The sequence below is a fragment of the Streptopelia decaocto genome (genome assembly GCF_964273445.1).
Source record: "Streptopelia decaocto genome assembly, chromosome: 13".
Classification (NCBI taxonomy): Eukaryota; Metazoa; Chordata; class Aves; order Columbiformes; family Columbidae; genus Streptopelia; species Streptopelia decaocto.
This window is the reverse complement of record NC_138668.1, coordinates 3,483,483-3,508,114: the sequence shown is the minus strand read 5'-3', so window position 1 is coordinate 3,508,114 and position 24,632 is coordinate 3,483,483. Positions and strand designations below refer to the sequence as shown.

General features: G+C 43.4%; 1 protein-coding gene across 2 annotated transcripts in view; it reads right to left on the bottom strand.

The window, feature by feature from the left end:
• Nucleotides 1-22,935, bottom strand: part of FOXK1 (forkhead box K1) — a 57,396-nt gene extending 34,461 nt beyond the window's left edge. Inside the window, exon 1 of one of the 2 annotated variants that reach the window (XM_082064835.1) lies at nt 22,430-22,935. In XM_082064835.1, coding sequence (XP_081920961.1) covers nt 22,430-22,815 — 386 coding nt within the window. In that variant the 5' untranslated portion in view covers nt 22,816-22,935. The remainder of the gene's footprint in view (nt 1-22,429) is intronic. The other variant, XM_082064836.1, reaches the window with a different exon arrangement.
• Nucleotides 22,936-24,632: the final 1,697 nt, after the last annotated feature.

Sequence of the window (24,632 nt, the reverse complement as noted above, 5' to 3'; positions counted from 1 at the left end):
AGACCAACCTACATAAACTGCATAGAGATAATTCTTGCTTTACAAGATTACAGGCAGAAGAAAGTCAAAAGAAAATGGATTGGTGGCTCCCTGCTGCGTGCTGCAGTTCCCAGACTCCATAGCATGTGCTGAATGCATGCTATATATACATTGGAGACCATGGGGAGGAGGAGTGCACATGCCACATGTGGTTATAGCTCTAGAAAAGATGTTGCTAGAATTTTGTTTGGTTTTTTTTTTAAAAAAGACAGATATTCCTAAAGTTTCCTGGGGGAGCGTCTCACACGGACAACACAGCACCCATGCTATTCGCCATCCGGCGTGTGGTGAACCAGTCACAGTGACCACAAGCATTTCGTCTATGCAAGGTTTGAAAATAAAGTGCTAGGAAACACTAGACTTTACATAAACAGTCACCCCTAAAGCAGACGTCAGGGAAAATAAACAACTACAAAACTACTCCATACCCTGCATGATTCCATGAAAAGCAGACATATTCTCCCCCTCCTCAAAGCACCTTTTACTCACAGATGTAAAGGAAACAGAGATGCATTTACAAAAACACAGTACCAGGTTCAATGGAAGCTATTATAGTCACTAATTCCTTTGTTAGAGCACCTTGAGTATTGTTCAACACCAAATGGCTTCTAATATCTGCTGCATAAGAGCAAGAAAAGGCTATTTAAAGAGGTTTTAAAAGGAGGCAGGAAGCTGTGCTGGATTTAGGGTCTCACATGTATAGTGTAGAAAAGCACAGCGACAAAATGGAGAAGACAAATCATGAAAAAGCCAAGGTGAAACACATATATATAAATATGTATATACCAAAATGTATATATCAAGTCTGGGATGGTATTTATATATATTATGTTATATATATATATATATAATGTAATATATAATATCATGTTATATATAAACATCACTCCAGCTTATTATGCAATAGGGAATAACCAGACAATTAAGTTGGGAGACTGTTACACATGCATTGTCATCAGCAAGTCGGTACCATCTTTGTATACTTTATCTTGCCACGATTTATGAAATCCTGTTATTCCTGAATGTTGTGGGTATAAACACACAAGTAGCATCGGTGTTACAGTGCTGGGATGCACGTTGAGTAAGGAACTTTTCATAAAATGCTTTGTTAAAAATAATATTTCACAATTTGAATCAGAAGAGCAACGGTCCTGGGGTCTCATCCAGAAAACTTAAGTATGATACTGTTTCCACACCACTGACTCAGTATCTAAATCTTTCCACATGATGCAAGGGGACAGTAGCCCAGCTCTTGAGACAGTTATATCTGAGATCAGTAAATTCCTTGGATTCAGCAAACACGGACAGCCAGAGCTTTAATTACAGCAGCGCGTCACAATGAAACAGAACTATGTCATTACGAGCTAAAGTTTGACCAAGAATGCCCACAAAAACCCTCATAAAAGAGGAAAATATCCCAAACAAACCCAGCACAACAGCTGTTACCCCGTCCCCTTTAACGTCTCTGAAAACACTTTAAAAAAGTGGTTTTTTGGTGTCAATTACATATAACTGCTCCAGAAGAATACAGTATTATTCCCATGCACAAAGTTCTAAAAATGTGTTGGGTTTCTCAGCTCAAGTGAGAATTTGCCAGCAGTTGTCTTTGGCGGGCTGTTACCATTATCGGTTATTTCAAGGCATTTTGCATGATGTTACTAGAGGGCAAGGTGGATACTTCTCACCCTTTCAGTCAATGTGGAGGATAAATACCAAAGTTTCAGGCCACAATCAATGTGCAGGTACCGTATGTAGCAGCAGTTACAGAAAACTGCCCCAGTTACCTCCTGTAACTCATTTTCTTCGTCTTCTGTAATCAGCTAAGGGAAGAACCACACGCCTGCATCTATGAAAATCAAGTTCCTATTAAGTCATAAATCCACTCCCCATTCCCACACCACTTTGAAGCAGTCTGAAAGGAGGTGTCTTGGACAACATAAAAGACTCACTGGGAAAGTTTAGGCACTAGTGCACCCAATATCAACCCAAATTTGGTTACAAAGAGATAAGAATTTGCTTCCCTTACCTAAACATGCGTCTAAGCCCTGAAGGTCTGCCCGTGGAGAGATAAGCAAACTGAGACAAGAACAACTACCTCAGATTCAGATTTCTTCAGAAACAAGCCTCTGATAATTGCTGTGACCAGTGCAAAAGAGCTGAGCTGGGAACATCTATTGACCAAGATCTGTCGGTTTGTGATGCTGCGCTGTGCCCAGGGAGAACAACAACGCTCATGGCAACTTCAGCACAAAACACTTCAACTGCAAAGTATTTGGAAGGGTATCACCCCATTTCAGTAACTAAATAACTAAATAAATTCTCTCCAGCTTCACAAAAATAAACTCAAGCCTTACTCCCCCATGGGAATAATCGTCAGAAGTATTGTGCTCAAAATTATTATTCTCCTGGAGCTCCAGCTGTCTGAAGCAGCAAGGTGGGCAAAAACATGAGTGACAAAAACACCTTTCAATCACAAGTGGATTAAAATGAATATTAGTTTGAATGAATGTCGTAAAACCGTATAACAAGCTCTGAAAGCCGCCAGGAGCTGTCACAGGAGATTAGGTACTATTCACCCCTCCTTTATAATAAAATCATCCAACATTTCCTGTTCCACTCCCTGCCCTAGAATTTTTTTCCCTAAATAACACTTTGTAAGCAATACCAATAAGAAACCAGTTATATCATCCACTTGGCCAGTGCTACCTGCATTCCACATGAAAAAGTTAATTGCACTGAGACCAAGAAAAGAGTTCTGGAGGAAGACAAAACACATTTTATTCTCTAAAGTCTGAACACACATTACAAAACACGCATGTGCCTATCACCATGGCAATTCAAAAGGCATTATAATTATTTTCTTTACATATCTCTTTAGGCTGGGGGGCACAGGCAACAAAACTGCCAGGATTTTAAGAGTGCTTGGTTAGTTTTGGAGGTTACCAGTGTCTTAATGAGTTTTCAGCATTTGCTGTTTCCCTTTGATCGCTGTGCTGATCTGACCAGATTTAACACAGAAATCCTATTGAAGGCCTTTATCAAACACACATCAGAGAAATATCTGCAACATGATGGTTGGTTAAGTCATTTGTTGTATTCGAGAGATAAGCAAAGAGTCTGCAAGTAAATGGTGCAGCCCAGAATCCACATTTTTTCTTCCTGGAAGGAATCAGCTGAAGCTGAAGACGAGCAGGACAAGCACTGGCAGACAGCAGCAGGACATGGAAATAAACTGCAGAGCTCCCTGCAAAAACACTTCTGGTATTATCCACTAGTGATTCATTAGGGGAAAAGCTATAAAAGTGTTTTTAACACAACTGAAGGAAAACAAGATTTAGAACGTACAGAGATTATCTGCAAATAAAGGAGGATAGTGATCTCCATCACTGCTGAAATGACAGAGCAACCCAGTGAAATGTTTGGTCATAACTATTCTGTAAGCCACAACATGAGCTTGGATCAGGAGGACTGGTTTCTACCCTCACAAGTCGCTTGCCGTGCATGCTTTGTACACACTTTATTTCATGTACACTGTCATGCTTAACATTGCAGATATACACATCTATACTGATCCATATATCAGCTGAGACTGAGCTAAAATTGTCTGAGTACATCCGTGAGTGAGCTCAGATTTTAAATAATTAGTTGAATTAAAGACAGAGTAGTCTTACTTCTCTTCATGAATTTTAATTTTCTTGTGTTGGGAACATTTTCTAGAAAAAGTAGCAGCAATTATTTCCATTGCCCTGTTACACCAGATGCACAAGTAGCTCAGCTTCAGTGTACTGGGGTCCCTGGCATTAACCACTGCTCAGGTATTGTTCCTGTACTAGAGCAAATGTAAACCTGGTTTTAGTAAAGACAATCTCACACTGAAGTAACTGAGAATCCCTCACACCCAATCCGGTGGAATTAGTATCAACTAGCTATTCCACATTACAGGAATAAGGATTTTCTGTCCTTCCCCTGAATACATCCGAGTTAGCTGGATCATCACCCTGGACTCGCTGGGATGAGTAACTGGACAACTGGGTAAAATGCCATGGGTCGTGTGGATGGCTCACTGATTCCTTCTGCCTTAAAAAGAATCTTCTCCCCAAAGAGATATCAATGATGCCACTCAGTCTCAGGCATATTTATTTTAGCACAATCCAACTCTGTTTGTCTGCTGTAAGAGGCATTTCCCGTACTCGGCACCCTCCCCTCAGCCATTTCCTCTCAATGTCACCTTCATGCCAGTAGCACCATCCAAACAACTGCACAGCAAGGCAAACCAGGTAGCTGAAGGAATAATTCCTTTATTTTTTTGTTGTTGGAGTAAGTTCTCAGGCAAATCAGTCCCTTGTCTTGCCTTCCACATGGCAACACAAGCCCTGCCGCCCCCACAGAGGTGGTGGAGGGGACAAGTATCAAGGGAAGGAAGGAGCAGGTACCAGCAGAAATGGTGCAGACATATGACAGATCATTAAAAAACCCCACCAGAGTATGTAACCACAGCCTCTGATTTAAGCATCACATGATCCAAACACTACCTTCTCCTTTCAGAAAACAAAATGCCATTCATTCATTTTGAGAAAAGCTCTGTTTTTTCTCAGGTAAATCACACCAGCCTCCAGGCTGATGCTCTAAAGCTGGAAATTTTCAAAAGTTCCTGAAACAGAAAAGTCACCATGTTTGTTTTTTTTTTTTTAATTCAGTCTAATTATTTCAAAACCGAATTCACTCAGCTGTGTGCAAGGGGACTAAAGAATGAAAATGTTTTCTGCATCCCAGCAATTGCTTCCCCCTACCCATGGCAATTCTCCCATGGCAACCGGTGCAGGTCATGTCTGCAGGAGTGGGTTTGTGGTCACCTCAGATGGGCTACACAGGCTCTACAGGCTGCAAAATAAGTGCTTTTTAGTACCTTCTTGCTCCCAGAGTTGATGAACTGATCATCCTTGAGAAAAGCAAGTGTAGTGAGATGGCTGAACAAGGACGATTCTTCAGAAAAAAAGTAAAAATGCCATTTCTCTTTGTCAGAGATAAGACCTTTTCCTTATGCTCCTTGCTACTGCTTAGCTGAAACTGTACGCAAAGGCACCACAGGTTACATTGGAATTTGATGAACACTGTATACTACTATATTTAAAACAAGATTTCCAGCACAGCCAGACAAGATTTCAGATGGGCAAAGAGCATGTGCAGGCAAGTGTATCTATTTAAAACAAATACTACCAGCAGCATCAGGCAAAACCACAAATTATGAATAGCTCTGTCTCTTAAAAGCAGCGAGTAAATTAGCTGTAATGAATGTTTCTATTGAGCTCAGTTGCACAGGGCTTCCCTTTATGCCATTTCATCAAGGTTCAAACACACTGGGAAACGCTTCCACACGCTGGCAGATTTTCTAACAGGTATTTGTTGCAAACTCCTTTGAAGACAGTAGCGTTCACAGGAAAGCTGGGGCAAACTCTGGATTCCTCTGCCAGCACCGTGCACACATGGACATTCATTTTGATTTCTCTGCAGACGTCCCACCTCGCTGAGCCCACTGCCCATCCTGGGAAACGGAGCCAAGCAGGTGGTGGAGGCGGAAGAGTATAAACAGCCCTGGGCTCATCAGGAAAGCTAAAAAGAGATACCTGAAGCCCAACCCAAAGAACATCAAAACGTTGGTTTGGTTCGTATATATCTTCTTTAAAAGTGCACAGGAGACGATGAGCATTTTTCTTTCTCTTGAAGCTCCAAGAACTAGATATTGAAAGCAAAACCTTCGGGAGAGTTTGCACTATGATGCCAGGCTGTAAAACTTCAACAGTCATTTTATTCTACACATCTTCCCTACAGTTTCTTATCTAGCAAGCCTTTTAATTGCTTGATTTATCAGTTTGTGCTGTGACGGCAACACCAACACCACAAACAGTGGCAGTTAATTTTTCATTCAAGTGAGAACATTCGAGGCTGTATCACGCTGGAGCATTAGGACTGAAGAATCAAGAGCTGTATTTTTATTTTTACATCCCTTAAATCTCTTCGATAATGTTCTGATTTTACTCTTCAAAAATTATTTGAGACATCAAGCACAGCTTCACTTCCAGATTCTCCCCTTTGAGGAGCAAAGCACAGTGCAGGAAAGGAAAAAACAACACATAAGATAGCGTAGTTGTCATTTTTTTTTTCAGTAATGAAATACCACAACAAGGTTAGGGAATAAATTCACGCAGTATCAAATTAACATCTCATAGAAGAGCAGGAAAGAATATCACTAATACCGCTGTGACGGGTATTTCAATCAGCTAAAGAAGAGACAGCAGGAATGGCAGGAGGTTTCCTCTGGAGTCACCACCCTGCCTGGGAAATTCACATTACGAACGCATTTTTTTCCAGATTCTACTACCCTCAGCTTTGCAGGATGGGTCTTTGAGTAATCCTGCTCAGTTCAATACCAGAAAAACATACCAGAAGCTGCTCTAGTCTCCTACAGAAAGCTACCAGAGTGCAAAGGGCCAGGAGTGTGCAGTTTCAAAATCGACCTTTCTGGAACTTTTACAGCAGAAAGCACTGTAAACCAGCTAGTAGTGTCTCCTCATTCACTTTAATGCCTGCAAAAAAAGCTGAAGGATATTCTTGAAATACCATCGTTATTAGCTACTTACTTTTTAAGTGCAACACCCGTCAATCCACACCTGACTAGGGATGAATTCACTTACATATTTAAAACATTACAAAAAAACCCCAACTATAAACACTTATGTTAAAATTAATCCAGAAAAATCCTGACAGTTCTTTCCAGATAGATTATAAATATGTAAGATGATCTCAGAAACCAAGCCTCGGTATAACGAAAGATTATCATTAACTGGCTTTTATAACAAGTACCATTAAGGCAGATTTTTGGTACTTGGGTTGGGGATCCTGTTAAAGCCAACCACAAAGCCCACCTTGTTAAATACGTATGCTAAGGTGACACGGGAGTCACTTGGTGCCCATCCACCAGACACAGAGAAACAAAGAGGTGGTGCTATAGTTGTACCTCACTTCAGTTTCACATTTCAAAACACTGGAGTCAGCTTCAAAATATGCCATTCACTCCAACGCAGGAGTGCTGGGCACAGGGCTCACCATCAGAAGATGAATTCGCCCTCCCCTGCTGAGCGCTCCTATTCCTCTAAAAACAAGCAATTCAGCAACACGTGGGGCAGATTGTGGAGTCCAGCCAGTCTGAGGCATCGCAAGATCCAACCTGAGTCTGTCAACGTGCAAAACACCTAAGCCTGGAAGGTCTTACGTATCCCGCAAAAATCAGATGGAATTTTACATCAATATAAATTAATCTGCAGCAGTGACATCTATCTTTTATTCAATATTGGTTGGGGTTTTTCTTTGCCTGATTTTTTCTATTTATTTTTATTAAAGTCTCCCAAGGGTGAATTCTGGCCCCTGCACCGCTCAGAAGCCGCTCGGTTCCCCTGTGCAGTCCTCGCTATAAACAACTTCATGCCTCTGAGCAAACAGTTAAGACACAGTGAACTTTTTTCTACGTGTCGTAAGCCACATCTTACCCTAACATCACTCTGCCAGTCAGTTAAAAGCCTGTCTAATTTATCATGCCTCTCAGTACAATGACAGCGGAGAAAATCTCTGCAGTTGCATTCCCAGGGATGTCAACAGCTACCTGTGGAGAACATTTAGTAAGCTGTCTTTAAAGTCTAAAATTAACCATAAGGCTGCTGTTTATTTGGAATCTTGAGAATAGGGCCGTGTTTTATGTGCCAGAACGAGTGGCCTGACATCAAAAACTCGATATGAAAGTTTGCCACCAAAGGAGTGGGCTGGCACAAAGAGCGGGCGACGCTTTCATTTAAATGAGGTTGGCTGGCAGCACCAGAACATTTCGCTATCAGCACTGCAGATGCCTGATATCATCTGCAACACACAGCAAGCCTATTATGTTATTTTGTTGTGTGTGTGGTTGTATACATAAAAATAATGACAGTTAAGAGACTATATAACACTCAACAGCCTGTGTATCGCTGCTGCTCTAATCAGGTATGCTAGCCTGTAGAGGTCTAGATCCTATCTTAACCATTTCTTCACCAGCCAATAAATATTTGATCTTCAGAGAAAATGCAAATTATACACAAATGTTGCATATCTCACTTTTATCATCAAGTCTTACAACTGCAAAACGTTAGGATGATCAATCTGTTAATTTTTTCAGTATATTGCCCGCATTGTATTTTATTTTTTTCTTCCAGAGCCTGAACATCATAAATATCTGTGATTTTAAAATAAACAAACAAAATCCAACATGCTACCTGCGAACTCCTTCAAAAGCTAAACAGCTATTTAACACCTCTTGTTTTATGTAGCTAAGAGGGGCCAGGAACCAAATTGCCTTAGCTTCAGAAAAGACATGGTGTGTGGTGTTGTTTGTTTTTTTTAAATGAACTTACCCCCTTTCTGATATTTCTGTATTTGCATCTGAATTTATTTTCCTAAAGAGCGCTCGCCTTCTGATCTTCCATTTTGAACCTCCTTGCCTTCCATAGAACACCATGGGATGCTTTCTGCACACCAAGGTCAAGAGGAAGGAGTGCATCGCCTACATACACTCCCTTGTTTGCGTTATTACTGTACCCTACAAAGGAAAAAAACACTGTGCTGACAGGTATCAGTCTCTTGCCACTGTGTTTTTGACCAGCAGCCTGCCTGACACCCCACGGCCATTGCACAGACACGTGTACAACTCCAATAACAACAGCTGGAGGGAGACACAGATGACCAGCCAGACACTCCCTCCTCCCAGCCTCCTTTATGTCAATAGATCTTAATCTGGCTGTTTGTGCAATGTTTAAACAGTTTTGAACGTGCTCCAGAATATAAACAAAGGTGAGTAGGAGAAAATCTGAGAGTCCCGTACCAAGAATCACTCGCCACTTGCTGCTGAACCAGGTAACAGAGAGCAGAGAAACAAGGAACTGCTAAGGAACAGAATACAAGCACTTGGTGTTAATTTGAAACAACCACCAATCAACAACATTAAAGTATCCAGAATTCTGACCACAGAAGGATTTCAAGGGCTAAATGCATTAACATTCTTAGTTCTCTTAAAAACAAACAACAAAAACGAAAAATTAAATTGCTGAGAACACCCACTTAGCTGCATGGAAATAAACTACCCTCATTGACCTCATCCCATCGCCATTTACAATGCACTCATCTTGTTTCCCTTCTGTGTTGCTAATCGAGCTAAAATTAACTGGTTCCTCCTGCTTCCACCACGTGCTAGCACCACAAAAATCAACACGGAGCAGGATCAATTGTCTCTCTTCACAAAGTGATGCCCACCTTGCTTGTAGATTTAGGACCTACGGGAGCCTCTCATGGGATTTTAACCACATTCACTGTGGGCCCGGAGAGCTGTTTAGACTGGGCGACAGAATCAGTAGTTCTAACAAACCCTTATGAACACCTTCTAATCATTATTGGCTTCTACAGACCTCAAAAAATGGGCTGGAAGAAAGTGTGGATTTTGGTCCTGTTAAGCCAGCATCCATCTTAGGAAAAATCAACACCGTACTTGTCACTCCTGCATTGACAGAGAGCAAAGATGTGTCGTGAGCCAGGATTTCCACAAAGCCCTGGAGGACTTTTTGTCAGGATGGCACTTAGTTATGTTTGAGGCACATTCAGAGGACACGGAAATTCATTTTATATGGTTGCCACTCTTACAACATTGGCAAAAAATATATACCATATCCTAGTGTTCAATTTTTAAAGCAGCTCCATTTTAGATCTCAATGTGATGTTGCAAAGGAAAAAAAGCCAAATCAAAATCAAATCCCAATCCTACCAGATAATACCCACTAAACAAAGCTAAAGCACAGGTCAAACTGGCAGGACTATGGAGTGGAACAGAAGTTTAAAAGAAAAAAGCACTCTGTGGAGATAAATATCCTTCGAGCGTTGTGCCTGACAGCAGCAAGGTTTTATGACGTTAAAAAAATACAATACACACTACAGTGACAAACAAGGTTATTCCATCCACCCCTGTACTAACTTGTTGTCCCACCAAGTTAATTCGGGTGCACAAGGAAAGGCAACTTGTATGAAACAAAGTAGGGTGGTTATTCTGGCAGCCCCAGGCAGTGAGCAGTCAGTCTGACACTCAGTTTGTTTTCCAGAGATGTCACAGGCATGGCAAATACTGTAAGACACACATTTGCCCACAGCGTTTCTGTGCCAGAAAAGGCTGCCTTGCCCCCATGACGTGCTGAGTTTTTCCCCCCTCCAAGACAAACCTTAAGATAAGAGCCTAACTCTGGCTTCCATTGTACCACAGCAGAGACCACAAGAAGTGATTCAGCAGAGCGTGGCCACCACCAGCATCTCTCACTCCTTCCCCGCTGCTGCGAAACTGGAGAGCCCTTCTGAGAGGCTGTTCACATTGATCTTGGTTAAAATGAAAAAGGTCAATATTAACTATTTTCCTCCTTTGCTCATCCTGGCAGAAACACTCAACTAGGTACGTTCCTCCCTCAATCATAAACCACAATTAACACCTACCTCAGTGCCAAAAAAAGCCCCACCTGCACCCACGCTCTGGGGAACTTCCCTGTAACAGCTTCTACAAAGAGTTCTGTTTTCAATAAGAAATTAAGCAGCGCACTCAGAATTAAATACATAGTGGCAGCACGGAACTAAGTGCAGTGCCACGGTTGGCCTCTACAAGTATCACTGGTTATTCATTTCCATACCTCACTCAACACCAAGCATTTCAAAGCTTTGCTCAGCTGCTGGGGAATTTCCAGCTTGCCGCAGATCCTGCTTCTTTCACCACAGAAATCTGGCCGTGACTGCCACAGGCAACATGCAACTTTGATTCTACCCCGATTTTCAGCCTACCTTCCATCTTCTTGGGAAGACTCTTCCCTTATTACTACGAGTATCCAGATTACTGGATAATTTTTATCCCTTGAAGAAGGAGGAGTTACCATCATTGATGCTTTAGCATCATACATTGATGATAACTTCCTTGTCCAAGTGATAAGAGAAGCCAATGAGGAGAGGTGCTCTGCTGCATCTAGTTCTCACCAACAAGGAGAGGTTGGTGTGGAATGTGAAGCTCAAGGAATGTGTAGCTGTATTGACCATGACATGGTGGAGTTCAAGATCCTTAGGGCAGTGAGGAGGGCGCACAGCAAGCACCCCACTCCGGACCTCAGGAGAGCAGACTTTGACCTCTTCAGAATCTCCCTGCTTCAGGATCTCGCCCTGGGGTGACAAGGGGCACAAGAGAGCTGGTTATTGTTCAAGGATCACCTCCTCCAAGCTCAGGAGCAATGCATCCCAACCATGAGGAAATCAGGCAAAACCCACCACCCCGGGCCACATCCAAAGCAGCATGAGCAGCAGGTCAAGGGAGGGGATTCTCCCGCTCTGTTCCACGCTGGTGAGACCCCACCTGCAGTGCTGCGTCCAGCTCGGGGGCCCCAACACAAGAGGGACGTGGACCTGTTGGACCAAATTGGGGGAGGCCACAAAGATGATCTGAGCGCTGGAGCACCTCTGCTGTGAGGACAGGCTGAGAGTTGCCATTGTTCAGCCTGGAGAAGAGAAGGCACCAGGGACACCCTATAGCAACTTTTCCAGCACCTAAAAGGGACCTACAAGAAAACTGGAGAGGGACTTTTTACAATGGCATGTAGTGATAGGACAAGGGTTGATGGTTTTAAACTGGAAGAGGGGAGATTAGGTGAGATATAAGGATGAAATTCTTCCCCACAAGGATGGTGAGGCCTAGGAACAGGCTGCCCAGAGCAGCTGTGGATGCCCCATCCCTGGAAGGGTTCAAGGTCAGGTTGGACGGGGCTTGGACCAACCTGGTCTGGTGGAAAATGTCCCTGCCCATGGCAGGGGGGTGGAACGAGATGATCTTTAAGGCCACTTCCAACCCAAACCATTCTATGCTTCTATGAAACTAACCATTTGAAAAGATCAGTTCATAAAATCTCCTAATAACCATCAGAGACTTGCTTCAGCATCTTTATTGGATACACTACAGCAGCTTAATTCTCACGTAAACCTCATTTGCAATGCCATCAACTTTCTTCTAATGGGCCACTAATCATCGTAGGGTTTCCTTTCAAGGAGCCAGCCCATCTCCTTGAGCAGTCTCACGAAACATCTAGAAGATTTTCTCTTCTACATCTAAGGAACTACCTATAAACACCTTAGCAAAGGCTCGACAAAACTAAGTAACCTCTCTAAAAACGATCTTAATTACCACATACGTTTGCCAGAAAAGTCTTGCGTGTGGGATGTTACTAACCTTTGAATTCAAGCAGACTCTCTAAGAGGGCTCTAACACACAGAGCATGACTATAATGTATTTTCCTTTGAGGCTGGTTCAGTTCATTTAGAAAGTGATTTGAAAGAGCTAATGTACTATTTATGTACATTATAAAAAACGATCCATATGGAGTCAGACTTTGCAAAATGTTCACTCAAGTCTGCTTCACTCCCTCTGAAGACATTTCACAATCCATTCAATACCCAGTAGAGGAAGCCAAGATTATAGGCTCTGAGGGTGATTTAAATGTTTTAAAAGCTGACATCTTCTGGACTTGCAGCCAAATAAACATTTGGGGCAACACAGAACATCTCTCACACACGTCTACAAAGTGGCATCCACCTGCAGTCTCCAAAATACTGATATTGAAAATAAAGAAGAGAAATGCATGCACAACCTTCCTTCCTACTAAAGAAAAGCAAAAGAGCATAATTTTCCTGTGACTCAAGAGAAGTAGATGATGTACTGGACCGGCTTGTAAAAGACCACCTAGCAGGACATGGCTAAGACTGTAAACTATGTAAAAGAATCCCCAAATTATTAAGGTATTTTAAATCCTGCCAGCACATATGACTGTGCTGAGGGATTCCTTCCTTGAAAGGAGTTTAACCAACCAAAGTGACAATGACTCTTGCAAACCAACAGGGCATATACAAGTTGCTGCCACAGAAGTTTCATTATTTTTAAATCAGGAAATTTTTAGAGAGTTAACTTGTCATATTACTGGCATATTGTAATGCTCCCATTCCTTTGCTTCAGTATAGCATACAGAATTAGAGAAACATTTTACTTTAACAGATGTATCTTAGCTGGTAACTTCATACAAACTTCAGAGTTTGCAGTATCAGCGTTTTGGGGAACAGGATTCTAGCCCTCCTCTGCTACAGTTTTTTTAAATAAGAATTCTCATACTTGTAATACTATCTGGTAAAGCACAAAGCAGGATGAAATTGAGAAGTAACTGTGAACCACTTGGGGAAGAGGATGCACCCAGTTGTCACCAAGAGACCTCAGATTTGGAATCACTGTCCCTCAGAATCTGTCTCCCCAGTTCATTCTGTGTCTCTTTGCTGTGAAGCGCTGATCCAGGAGGCTCAACTGTGAACAGATCACGTGCAAATCCAAATTACTTGATTGCACCTATTTCCAACAGCCACTTTGCATATGCCCTGTTTACACAAAATACCAAAAACGCTAGCAACACTTTTACTGAGCCATCACACACTAGGAATTTTCTCCTAAGAATTCCTGATGCCAGGAGAAACCTTCAGCACTTGCCTTAATATTTCATAAAGACAGACATTAGCAGCAAAGCACGTGCCAGCCCTTGACTTCCTTTGCAGGTCTTCGCAGTGCTAAACCAATTTCGCTACGGCTGGTCTCGTTGGATGGTGTCTGAGGGAGACATGCTAGAAGACAGATCGCAATTAAACAGCTGAATGGCCAAGACAGAAAGAGGCAGCGCCACCCAATTGCCAGGCTTGTTGACAGTCAACACCCCTTTACGCACAGTGGGCGGGCAGCCAATCCAAGGTACACTGCCTTACGCAAGCCATGAAACAATTAAAATCAGAAAAAAGATCAATAAATAAATAGCAGTTGGCACATCTCCCACACCAAGACTCTACCCTTACTAGTTTGGACTACACCTCAAACTGAATATAAAAAGCAAAAACATTTTTGGTCTACCCATCAGGTGGAAACAAAATTTGCTTTCTCTTTCTAGTCCTTTTCTCCTCCCACACAATCGGGATTTTGAGTGTTTAAGAGTCCATAGTTCTTATGCCCTCGAGAGAGGAAAGGCCTTGAGTTGCTCAAGAACAATTCCTTTAGCAAGTGCACAAACTGGCTCTGCAGGGAGTCCAGTCCTGCTTAGTCAAAATGTTGGTGGCTTTCATATGTGGCCTTAAGGGAGACAGAAGATTAAAACAGTTTGTGTGGGATGACTTCCCAATGCTCTCTTTAATTTGAAGTGGCACAAAGCAGAAAAAAAGGGTACAGCTACAATGTTGTATTTCAGAGAGAAGCGGAGGGATGGCCTTTTGCACAGTGCTTAGATCACCTCTGCAAGAGTTTTTGTCTCCTCATTCTGTTCCAAAAGATGGAGTGGATTATATTTGTACATTATTAAAACAGTCTCTTATGTTAGGTGATTCTTGAAAGAGGATAATAAGTGGTTACAATATGCTTAAAGTTTTATTCCACTTATCCTCCTATCCTCATCACAGTCTACATTAACAGGGGCAGACAAAGACCGGCCATCTTTGCTCCCTCAGCTAAGGCAGAACTACCACTTAATTTCTACGTTTATTTCTCCCAAACTGTCAAGATGTCCTGAAACAACACAAAAATTACATATCTGGCACATTCAAAGGAGGGAGGAAAACCACCAAAGTAAATCGCGCATACACAACAAATGACAACCCAAGAAATTAAACTTGCTTTCAAATTACTAAAAATAGATTGGGTAGCGAGGGGACTATCAATCAAATCTTAGAGCTGCTGAATATTCAAAGAACAGGCTTCCAATAGAGTGCTCTCTCAAGACTGCTTGAAATTTTTGTGATAAAAAATGCAAGAGAACATGAAAAAAGGAGCAGTAGGATAACGAAGAGCAAAATACACAAGACAGAAGTGGATACAGAGTATTAATTAGACCATTAAGATCCTTTAATGTTTTACTGTCCAATAAAATATGTATTTCATAAAAATTAAGTGCCATGCAGTAGGAAGGCACACATGCATTTTATTGAGCTGTTCTGAAGAGACCGAAGACATGAATTACTAGCAAAAAACATTTGTGGACAAGAGGGAATAGACATTAGAAAAAAATGTATCTGTACTATGAAAACAAAGAATATACTATCGCATAGGAATTTTCACTGTCATTTACCTAAGTGAGATATTAATCTGCTCTATAAGCATCTCATCAGTCTGGTTTTATGAGGAGTTTGATGTCAATTGAAACAGGGAGACTTATAAACACTTGAAAAAACTGTTCCGTGATTAAGACTGAATTATTGACTGAAGGGAATGCATTAAGACCACACAATAATTTGTACTCACAATTAGTCGATTAACCAAGTCTAGAAGTATATTTAGATGTCTTTTCATAGCCCACATTCAGGACACAAAACAATCGCTTCAACTTCTTCATCTTACAGATTGGTTCAAACCATCACTGCAAAACCTCCTGCTCCCCGTGTTTCTTGGTGTTGTCTGGTACATCAGGGCACACCAGCCACTTCGGATACATAAAACAACATTTAAAAGCTCCCTAAGCTCACCAGCCAGAAAGCAGCGCACAAGCTCAGCGGTGTTCTTAGGGCACTCACCACCTGTCCTTCATGTAGGCAACTGTAAGACAACAAAGATCATAACCATCCAATGCACTCTGGACTAAGCTCTGCAGCATATTTCGCTTTCACACTATTCATTTTTTTAGTCGTTTTGGAGTAGTAATCCTGAAGTGGATATCCTAGCCACGAGGCTGCAACCTTAGGAAACCCTCAGAAAACTGCTAAATGCGTGGGGACTAAACCAAAGAAAATAAAACAAAGCAGGAATTAGGTATGGTTACGTGTGAGAGAGGCTTCTGCGCTCCAGACTAAGAAAAAGGAGAGCAAAGAATCTGTACTAAAAGCAAATTAGATAATTCCTCTCCCTTTTCATTAACATTGCCAGCTCTAAAAACATATATTTTTTTTCTTTTTCAAGCCACATTTCCACTTGGATTTGGAAGGGAAATCTGGCTCCTCCACATCTAACCAGCAGTAAGATGACGCTCGGTTTGTTAAGCATTTCTGGTGATGATGCCCCTTGGCTCTGAGTGCCGAACACCCAAATGCTGCCTGTGCAGCCACTTCTGAGAGCTACAAGGAGCTCAAAGCAAATTAGTACATGTCAGAAGAATTGATATGGAGCTGAGTGCTAGCAGAGATCCACCCCGAATAAGAAAGCCAGCTGGAGACAACTGTCAAATCTCTACAAGTGGCTTAACAAGCACCTAACCAGCCTATATCTCTTTTTGTTAACCCCAGTATTGAATGCAACCCCCCCAACCACAGACTTGAACTCACTTGCCAAACTCCACACACTGCAATTGCTGCAAAAACTCTTCTGTTATCAGCAGACACTAATTACTACACATAGGCCAGTAATAAGACTTTATTTGCATGGTATAAGTAGTAAATTCAAGTAGTTTCCTGTTCTTTACCAACATCCTGTTGCCACATCTACTCCTCCAGGAAACTGCAGCACCGAGCGAGAGAATTTGGCATCCCACAGAACAGCTCTGACGCCAAATGGCTATCAGAGCACAGTTACTAGGAGCTTGCTTACAAAGAAAACAATTACATTAATCTGGTTGTCATTTATGCTTTCAGTTATTCGGTGCAAGAGTGTGTGTCCCATTTTCTGGAACGGAAGAAAAAAAAGGGGAAAAAAAGCGCGTTGTTTTGATTTGTTACCTGAAGTCAAAACAGACGCTGTGCAGTGAGGATGCTCACACAGCCGGCTCCAAAATAACCAAGATAAGAATTACTGCAGATTTCATCATTTTTATTTCTGTTTTCGTACAAGCAAACATTCTCACACTCGTTCATCCCCTAGGTTTATATAAAACCACAACAGTACCAACTGGAAGAATCCCACAGTCAGCTAAGCATCCATGTAATGATTGAAAGTTTGCTAACACAAAGACTTTCCACCAGCAAAACTCAAATCTGCGTTTAAGCCTTTACAGCTGAGACTCTGCACAAGAATGTACAAGACAAGTGTGGCATGTTCTGGTCAGATTAATCTTTTAATAATCAATACTTCAGCTAAACTGAACCAAGCTTGGTTTAAAAGGATACATAAGCGAACATACACTGAGTTTTGCACAGCATTAGTTTATATTCACAACCTGACCTACAGCACAGCTACTTTTGAATCAACAAATTGAGCAGTAGTTTCACATGAGAGAAACTTTCCTTAAACGTTTAATATAACTCATGACAAATTGAGCTGCTTAGCCAAAAATTACTTGACATAAAGTCCATAATTAAAACCAAGTGATCTTTTATCACCATCTTGCTGTGCAACGAAAAAACCTGTTCTCAAAGACAGTCTTTGAAATCAAATAACAGCAGGAAAAAATCTAAGATGAAGCACTAAGGCAGCAAATCTTTAAAGAGAGCAAAACCACCATCCACAAGTTGCAGCAAAGCAAATGATGCATCTCAAACAAAGAACAAAAAAGTGGTTGCACATGCAGATTACGCAATACTTAAGTAAAACTACATGAGGAGTTATCGCAGTCATATGCGGCATTTCAGAAACAACTGGTTCTGTAGTCGTGGTTATGTGGTCAAAGCATTTCCTTAGTGTTTGTATGTACAGCCGCTGGGATGTCAGGACACCCGCGCTCACACACCCCACGATGGCATCGTTCTAACCACAAGAATGGAGGCCCAGTAGTTAGCAAGGTCCTCAAAACACTGCCATACATTGGGTATATCTCTGGTTTTATGCATTATTTTACCTCAGTTTGTGCCTCCGGTTACTGGCTAACAGACTGTACAATCTCGCTTTGAAAGGGAAATGAAAAGACTGTTGGATGTAGGTCTCAGTTTTCCACTTGGTTACTAAGCCCCAGTTGCAGAGACGTCCCTGCTACCCAAACGCTGAAGCCAACTTGTTTATCCACAATATGGAAAGATTAATGCACACATCAGATTTTGTGAGATCAGCACCTTGATATGTGCTCAGAGGACTGGACTATTTATTTTTGTCAAGTTTATTAGGTACGTAAGAAAATCCCATCGTACATAAAGCAGCACGCTCTTAATAAAACTTCATATGCACGGTAAGTTTTCAATTTATAATGGGGCTTATATGCATAATAAATTTATTTTAACTCCACGCTTTAATTTATTTTCACACATCCATATATTTACTACACTTACATTTTCACTCAAACTACAAAACTTCTCCATTTATTTCTTCCATTTCCTATAAGCTAAAAGAACTACAGATTTAAAAACTTATTTTTACGCTTGGAAATCTCGTACTGAAAGTATCCATTTACACTGAAGAACACAAACTTCAGGCTCCATTAATAGCGCTACTGCAAACATACAAAACGGTCACAGAGGCAATAACCAAATATCCCATGAAACATTCACAGACAAGCACCATTTTCCAATCTATTGAGCTCCCGGTTCGAAAAGCTCAAGTGTTATTACCAGGCTATGCTCAATCAACATTTGCAGTTTTCAGTCAATAGAACTTTTGTACTTAGGAGCATTTGAAAACTTGACCCATAGCTGCTTAAAATTTGGGTTAGCAAGCTGAACTTTCAAGTCTTTCAGTTCCTTTGGTTCTGGGGAGAAAAAAAAATAAATAAAAAAAAAGCTTATGTTACTGCAAGTTTCTGACTTGTTATGGTCACTGCTTTTAAATATTGAGTAAATTTTGAAGGTATCAAAGACAAAGTTAATAATTCAGCATTAACTGATCCTGTAAACACCTTATTAGATTGTAAATTTGAAAAAAATACTGCCTTCAGCAGGAAAAAAGTACTCCAGCTAATGGATCCTCCTGTATCTTGTATTTTCACTTGTATCAACAGTTTTAAAAATCTAGCAGATAGCCTACTGACAGCCTTGAGTTGCTTTTTGTAACAGAAAAATACCTAGATATTTATCCACAGATTTCCAGCTTCCACTAGCACAGCTAAAAACATTTATAGCAAGCCTTAATTTGATTTAAAGCACTTATTTTTGATCTAAGTACTTTCATAATTTCACCTTGATTTATATTTGTAATGCATGCTGTAGTGCGGCACTCAGGTTAATTAAATAGATTAAGGGGTCTTCAGCTGTAGTTCTTCCACCCACTTTGTTTCTAACTACCATTAACCTCTAGGAATTGCCCTCCTTGTTGGTCATTATTGTTTAATTATACTTCATAGTTATGTCATCACATCTGTGAAATATAATCTTCCTTAACAACACAGCTGTGAAATATGTACTCTGGCCCAGCAGTGGAATTCTGGTTACGGTAGATTATACAGACACATGATGTCGATGGAGGAAGCGATAGGAAACTTTGAACAGGTCTATTGTGTTCGGAGGTAGGAACAGTCTTCAAGAAAGGTCTCAAACTCTTCCTCTTTCCTCCCTTCCCCACCTCTCCTGACAAAACCTTCCGTCAATTTTAGGAATAACCTCTTCTAAACTTAGAGGCCTTACAACAGAGAAGTTTCATACAGAAAAATGAAGTGAGAAGAAACCTCAGAAATATAATCTAGGAGTCTAGGATTTATTTTTTTAACAGATAGTATGAATCCCATCTGAAAGACACTTTTTTTCCCTGGAACCATCTGCTTCCATTCATGATCTCATGATGCACAAGCACCTCCTTTGCTTGTAATAAACAGCAGTAGTGACTGCATTGGCCCGAAAGAAAGGGGACTTGGTGTATTTCTGCTATACTTTACAGGTGGGAATTAAAAAACAAAAAACAAAACAACAACAAAACCATAGGGGAGACTATTTAAACAACTGGTTCATCACAAGGACCTCCCATATAAATTACTGAATGGAACAGATGTTAATTCCTGAAATTTAATATAAACTGCACATTCTGCTGATACACATAGAAGGTCTGGCTGTATCAAACAGAACAGTAGTGTCACCATAAAATAATAGAAAAAAGTAAGTCTGTACTGTAAAGTCTGTGTTCTAAGACCTGTCTTTGCTTTTTCCTATTTTTGACAACATTAGTTGGCTAGCAGCGGGTATACAGGCTACTCCACAGAAAAGAAATGGCACCAATATTTTTTTTTTACTGGGGGGGATAATGTGTCTATGTATGTGTGTGTGTGGGTGACTGGGAGGGAATTGTCTGATTTTTCAAGAGTGGAGATAACAGCGGACAGGAGAACTGTTTACATCCTCAATCAAGACTGTGCATACCAAGCTTCAACAGCATTTTTTTTTCCTGGTCTGGATTACAAACCCTTGACTGGCCAGCAGAGGCAAGGAGTTGTTTACCTGTTAGAAGCAAGGGGGCAAATTCCTTTAGATTGATACAAAACATTTTCCTACTCTGGTAGTCAGAAAGGGAGGAGCAACCAGTTTATTTATGTAGCTCAAACAGCGGCCAAGCAAAGAGGATGCCTTATTGTGCAGAATTCATAACTGTACACTAAACTCCTCCCTTTAAAGCGATGAAGAAGGAAAATTGCTGTTCCCACTCCAGGAGTCACAAGCAAATGGAAGGGGAGAAAAATAAGCAACCAAGTCACTGCTTGAGAGAGTTTTCAAGCACAATGCTTATGATTAACCAACTGAAGAAACAGAATGACTGGGAGGAGGGAGCTCACACTGATAAACTCAGAGCCAGAGGGAGCTTCAACAGAAATGCCCTGGGCTTTGGGTGGTCTTGTTTTACAAAGCACGATTAATTAAACAGACACTAAAGGACATCTCTTTTTAAAAAATGAAACACGTTACAAAGCAAAATGCCTCAGAGAGAAAGCAACTGGGGAGTTATAACTAAATTACTAAGTACAAAATGAAGCAGCCTGCAGAGGAAATGAGTAATTAAAAAACCCTCCCCTGAGCAACAGGCTAGCAAGAGAGGGATAACTCCAGGACCCTTGTGCTGGAGGTAAACAGCATCGAAGCCAAAACCTGCCAGATGAAAACAGATGTTTTATACAAACAAGGAAAGCCTAGTGGAACATCATGAAAACCCAAACTCCTGCCTTTACAGGGTGCTTTCACTCAAGAGATGGCACTAGGCACAGCCTGTGTGGTACAACCTGAAGAGATGCAGGAATTACATCACCCACCACCACCACGCTGCCAGCCCAGGGGTGAAGCTTTGCAGTGCTGGACAGTCCTCAGGAACCATAAACAATGTTTTCAGAGGAAGAAATAGATTTATATCAACCTCATTCTTCTTTCTGCAAGAGAGTTTGTCTAAAACACTGCGCAACCACCTCCCTGCTAGCTCAGAAAACCCTTCTGCAGGCCCCTCCCTCAATGAAGCAAAGACACCTTGGGCACCTGTGCACCGAGGGTCCTGGTGAGCAACATCACCCTTGGGCTGGCCCAACTCACTCTTTTGTCTGTTGTCCCAGATGGACACCAGGAACAACATCCAACTTGCCAACCCCAAAATAAGCACTCTGGCAAAGTGATTTTCCAACTTTTTCCACTGGGTCTTCCCCAGGGAAGACAAGCCCTGGGTGTAGCAAGTTTTAGCCCACTGACAAGCGTGCTTCTTCTCCCATTTATCTTTTGGAAAACCCTTAAGGGCCAGCAGTTGAACATGAGTCTGTTGGCGGGCAGGCATGGAGGATGATGACCATGGAGTCAGCCCTCTGGAGAAGCACCCTGAGTAAAGGGACCCACACTACTCCCCAAATGTGGTCCCCTCTGAGGGAGCAGCCCCAGCCCTGATGAACATCATCCCCTTTCTCAGCTGTGGTCGTCAACAAGGTCGGGAAGGCGAGGACATCTCCTGTTGACATTGAGGCAGATCCACTGGTAAGTCACCAGGCAGACGTTCCTCAGCACCACCTCCAGCCCTCCATCAGGTGAGGGTCACTCTGTCATTCATCGCACAGACGGTCCCTCACCCACCATGAGCAACTTCAAGTGACGGGTCCCTCGCCATCCCCTCAAGCTCTTTGTGGTCTGGGGAAGTCCTCAAGGCCATTTTCTTCACAGGCAGTCCCTCACTGTCCCCTCAGGCCCTCTGTGGGCAGGGGGATCCCCCAGTATCTCTTTCATCCATGGTGGCCCCTCACCAACACCTCAAGCACTTCTTCTGTCAGACCTGTGTCCCCTCCGTGAGGTGCAGGCACCTCACTATCTCCTCACCGTCCCCTTCCTCTCCACCCAGAGCAGAGGTCCCTCTCTGCCCCCTCAGGCCCTTCCCCTGATTTCTCCTCACAGCCTCGCACTCTCCCTCTCCCTGTGGAGCGGGTGCAGCCCCGCGGGCTCTCGCCACCTCCCCGCGGGGCCGCCGCCCCCGCGCCCCCGGCCCGGCACTCACTGCGGCGGGAGCTGTAGGGCCGGGCCGCCGCGGCGCTGGAAGGCGCCGTCCACGAAGACGCCGTTCTTGCCGAGGCAGCGCAGGTAGAAGTGCGGCTCCTGGAAGCTGAGCTGCAGGTGCCGCCGGGAGATGAAGCTGGAGTGCCCCATGTTGACGTCCACCGAGCCCTGCGAGGAGTTGCGGCCTATGGTGACGGCCGGCTGCCGCATGAGGAACTCGAACTCGCGGCCCTGCAGCCGCGCCAGCACCGGGCCGGCGGAGGCGGCGGCGGGCGGCCCGGCCGGGGGCGGCGGCCCGGGAGGGGGCGCCGCGGCGGGGCTGCAGGGCGCCGAGCGCAGCGCCAGCAGAGCCCGCGCCCCGCTGCTGTCCTCCCCGACTTCGGCCATGTTCCCAGGCAGGGAGCGAGCCAGCGTGCCGGCCTCCGGGGCGGAGCCGGCGGGGCGGAGGTGGTGGGGGGGAAGCGGGGCGGAGCGGGAGGCGAGCCCGCCGCCGCTGCCTTCCCCTGCCTCCCCGGCAGCACCGCCGCGCCCGGCCGCCCCGCCGCGGTTCGGGGACGGGGCGGGGACGCAGTGCCGGGCTCGGCGGGGCCGCGGCGCCTCCTACAGGCCCGGGCGGGCCGGCTGCGCTGGGCAGCTGTTCGGGCCCTCGGGCAGGTGCTGAGGAGCGACCCCTGCCGAGGGGGCGACCCCTGCCGAGGGGGCGACCCCTGCCGAGGGGGCGACCCCTGCCGAGGGGGCGACCCCTGCCGAGGGGGCTCCCGCAACCTTGGCCCTGAACCTGACAGAAAAATCGCTTTCTGTCGGCTCCGAGAGTTGAATCACCCCAAAAACTGTCCCGCTCCCCTGCGCTGGAGAGGTGCCCCCACCCCAAAACTCCCCCCGCTTTCTGTGGGGCAGGGTTACATCCATCCCGCAGCTGGTGCGGTGTTTTCAAACAGACTTAGGCCGGGTGAGACAGCAATTTGTTGCCTCCTCATGTCATGACGCCAAAACCCAACCGCACTTTTAGACGGAGATTAAATCACAACACGATCTTAGTATCCCTGGACAGTTTGCTAAAAGAGGCAGATTCATCCCAAATACACAAAGGTGTGAGTTCAAAACACCTTCATACACTTTTATAGACCTTTTTAATATATATTAATATATACACTCATGTATATACTCACATAGTGTTTTTATGCTCTTAGCTTCACACTCATATCATTTTTTTAGAAGGTAGTATGTAGATTGTTTAGCTTGTATTACATGATTTCTTCAAATTACTTTTTATATCATTTTTTATATGAGCTACTTATATGAATCATAAAGGTGATGTTCTTTGATACAATGGCATGTATTTGGATCATGTACATACTGTACTGTTTAGATTATCAAGATGAAACAGGAAAAACTTTTCTATATATGTGAGCCAGTGGTACTTTGCAGAATCCCGAATTGTTAAGTAACCAGAAAATACAATAAATTTGACAATCCTGGGAGGGCGAGCAGCCGTAATTGCTTATTGCTTCAGGTCGTGTGGGGAACGCAGCAGCTCGTAGCAAGGCTGCTCAACAGCTTAGAGGAGATGGGGAAAAAAAATCCCATAACCGGTCAAAAGTGCAGAGCAAATTTCAACTGCGAAGACTGTAATTAAATGAGCTGGAATCAGTCCAGGACCACAAGGTTAACATCCCCGTTCCTGGAACATCTTCCCTGAGATGTTTAATGACTGCTGAGCAGTCGGGACCTGAATTAGACATCTCACCTGAGACAGCATCTTCAGTAAGTGTGCTCTTTGCCGCTACAGTTCAATATGAGCCGAGAGGAAGAAAGAAAAGCACCGTCGAACAAAACACCGATACTGCTTCCTATGCCTCAGTGTTTGCTCTCCAGCAGGTCTCAGCCAAGCCAGGAACAGCAAAAGGCTGCAGTCCCCAGGGCAGGAGAGGAAGGAAAGGCACCCCTGGAGGAGGCACAGGGAGGACACATGGAGTGACCATCCTGGAGGGCTGGAATTAAATTACAGCCGAAATAGTGCTCTCAGAGGGTCAAGCAGGGTCAGGGCACACAGCAGTGGTGTAACCTGGGCCCCGGTGGGGAGCTGCTCCGCTCGCACTCGTCTGCCTGAGCTCCTCTCCAGCTCCAGATTGCTCAGGATCAGCAAATGCTCGTGGCCAGAAATAAAATGTGGCCAGTCGGGTAGGTGAGAGCCAGAGTGTGAC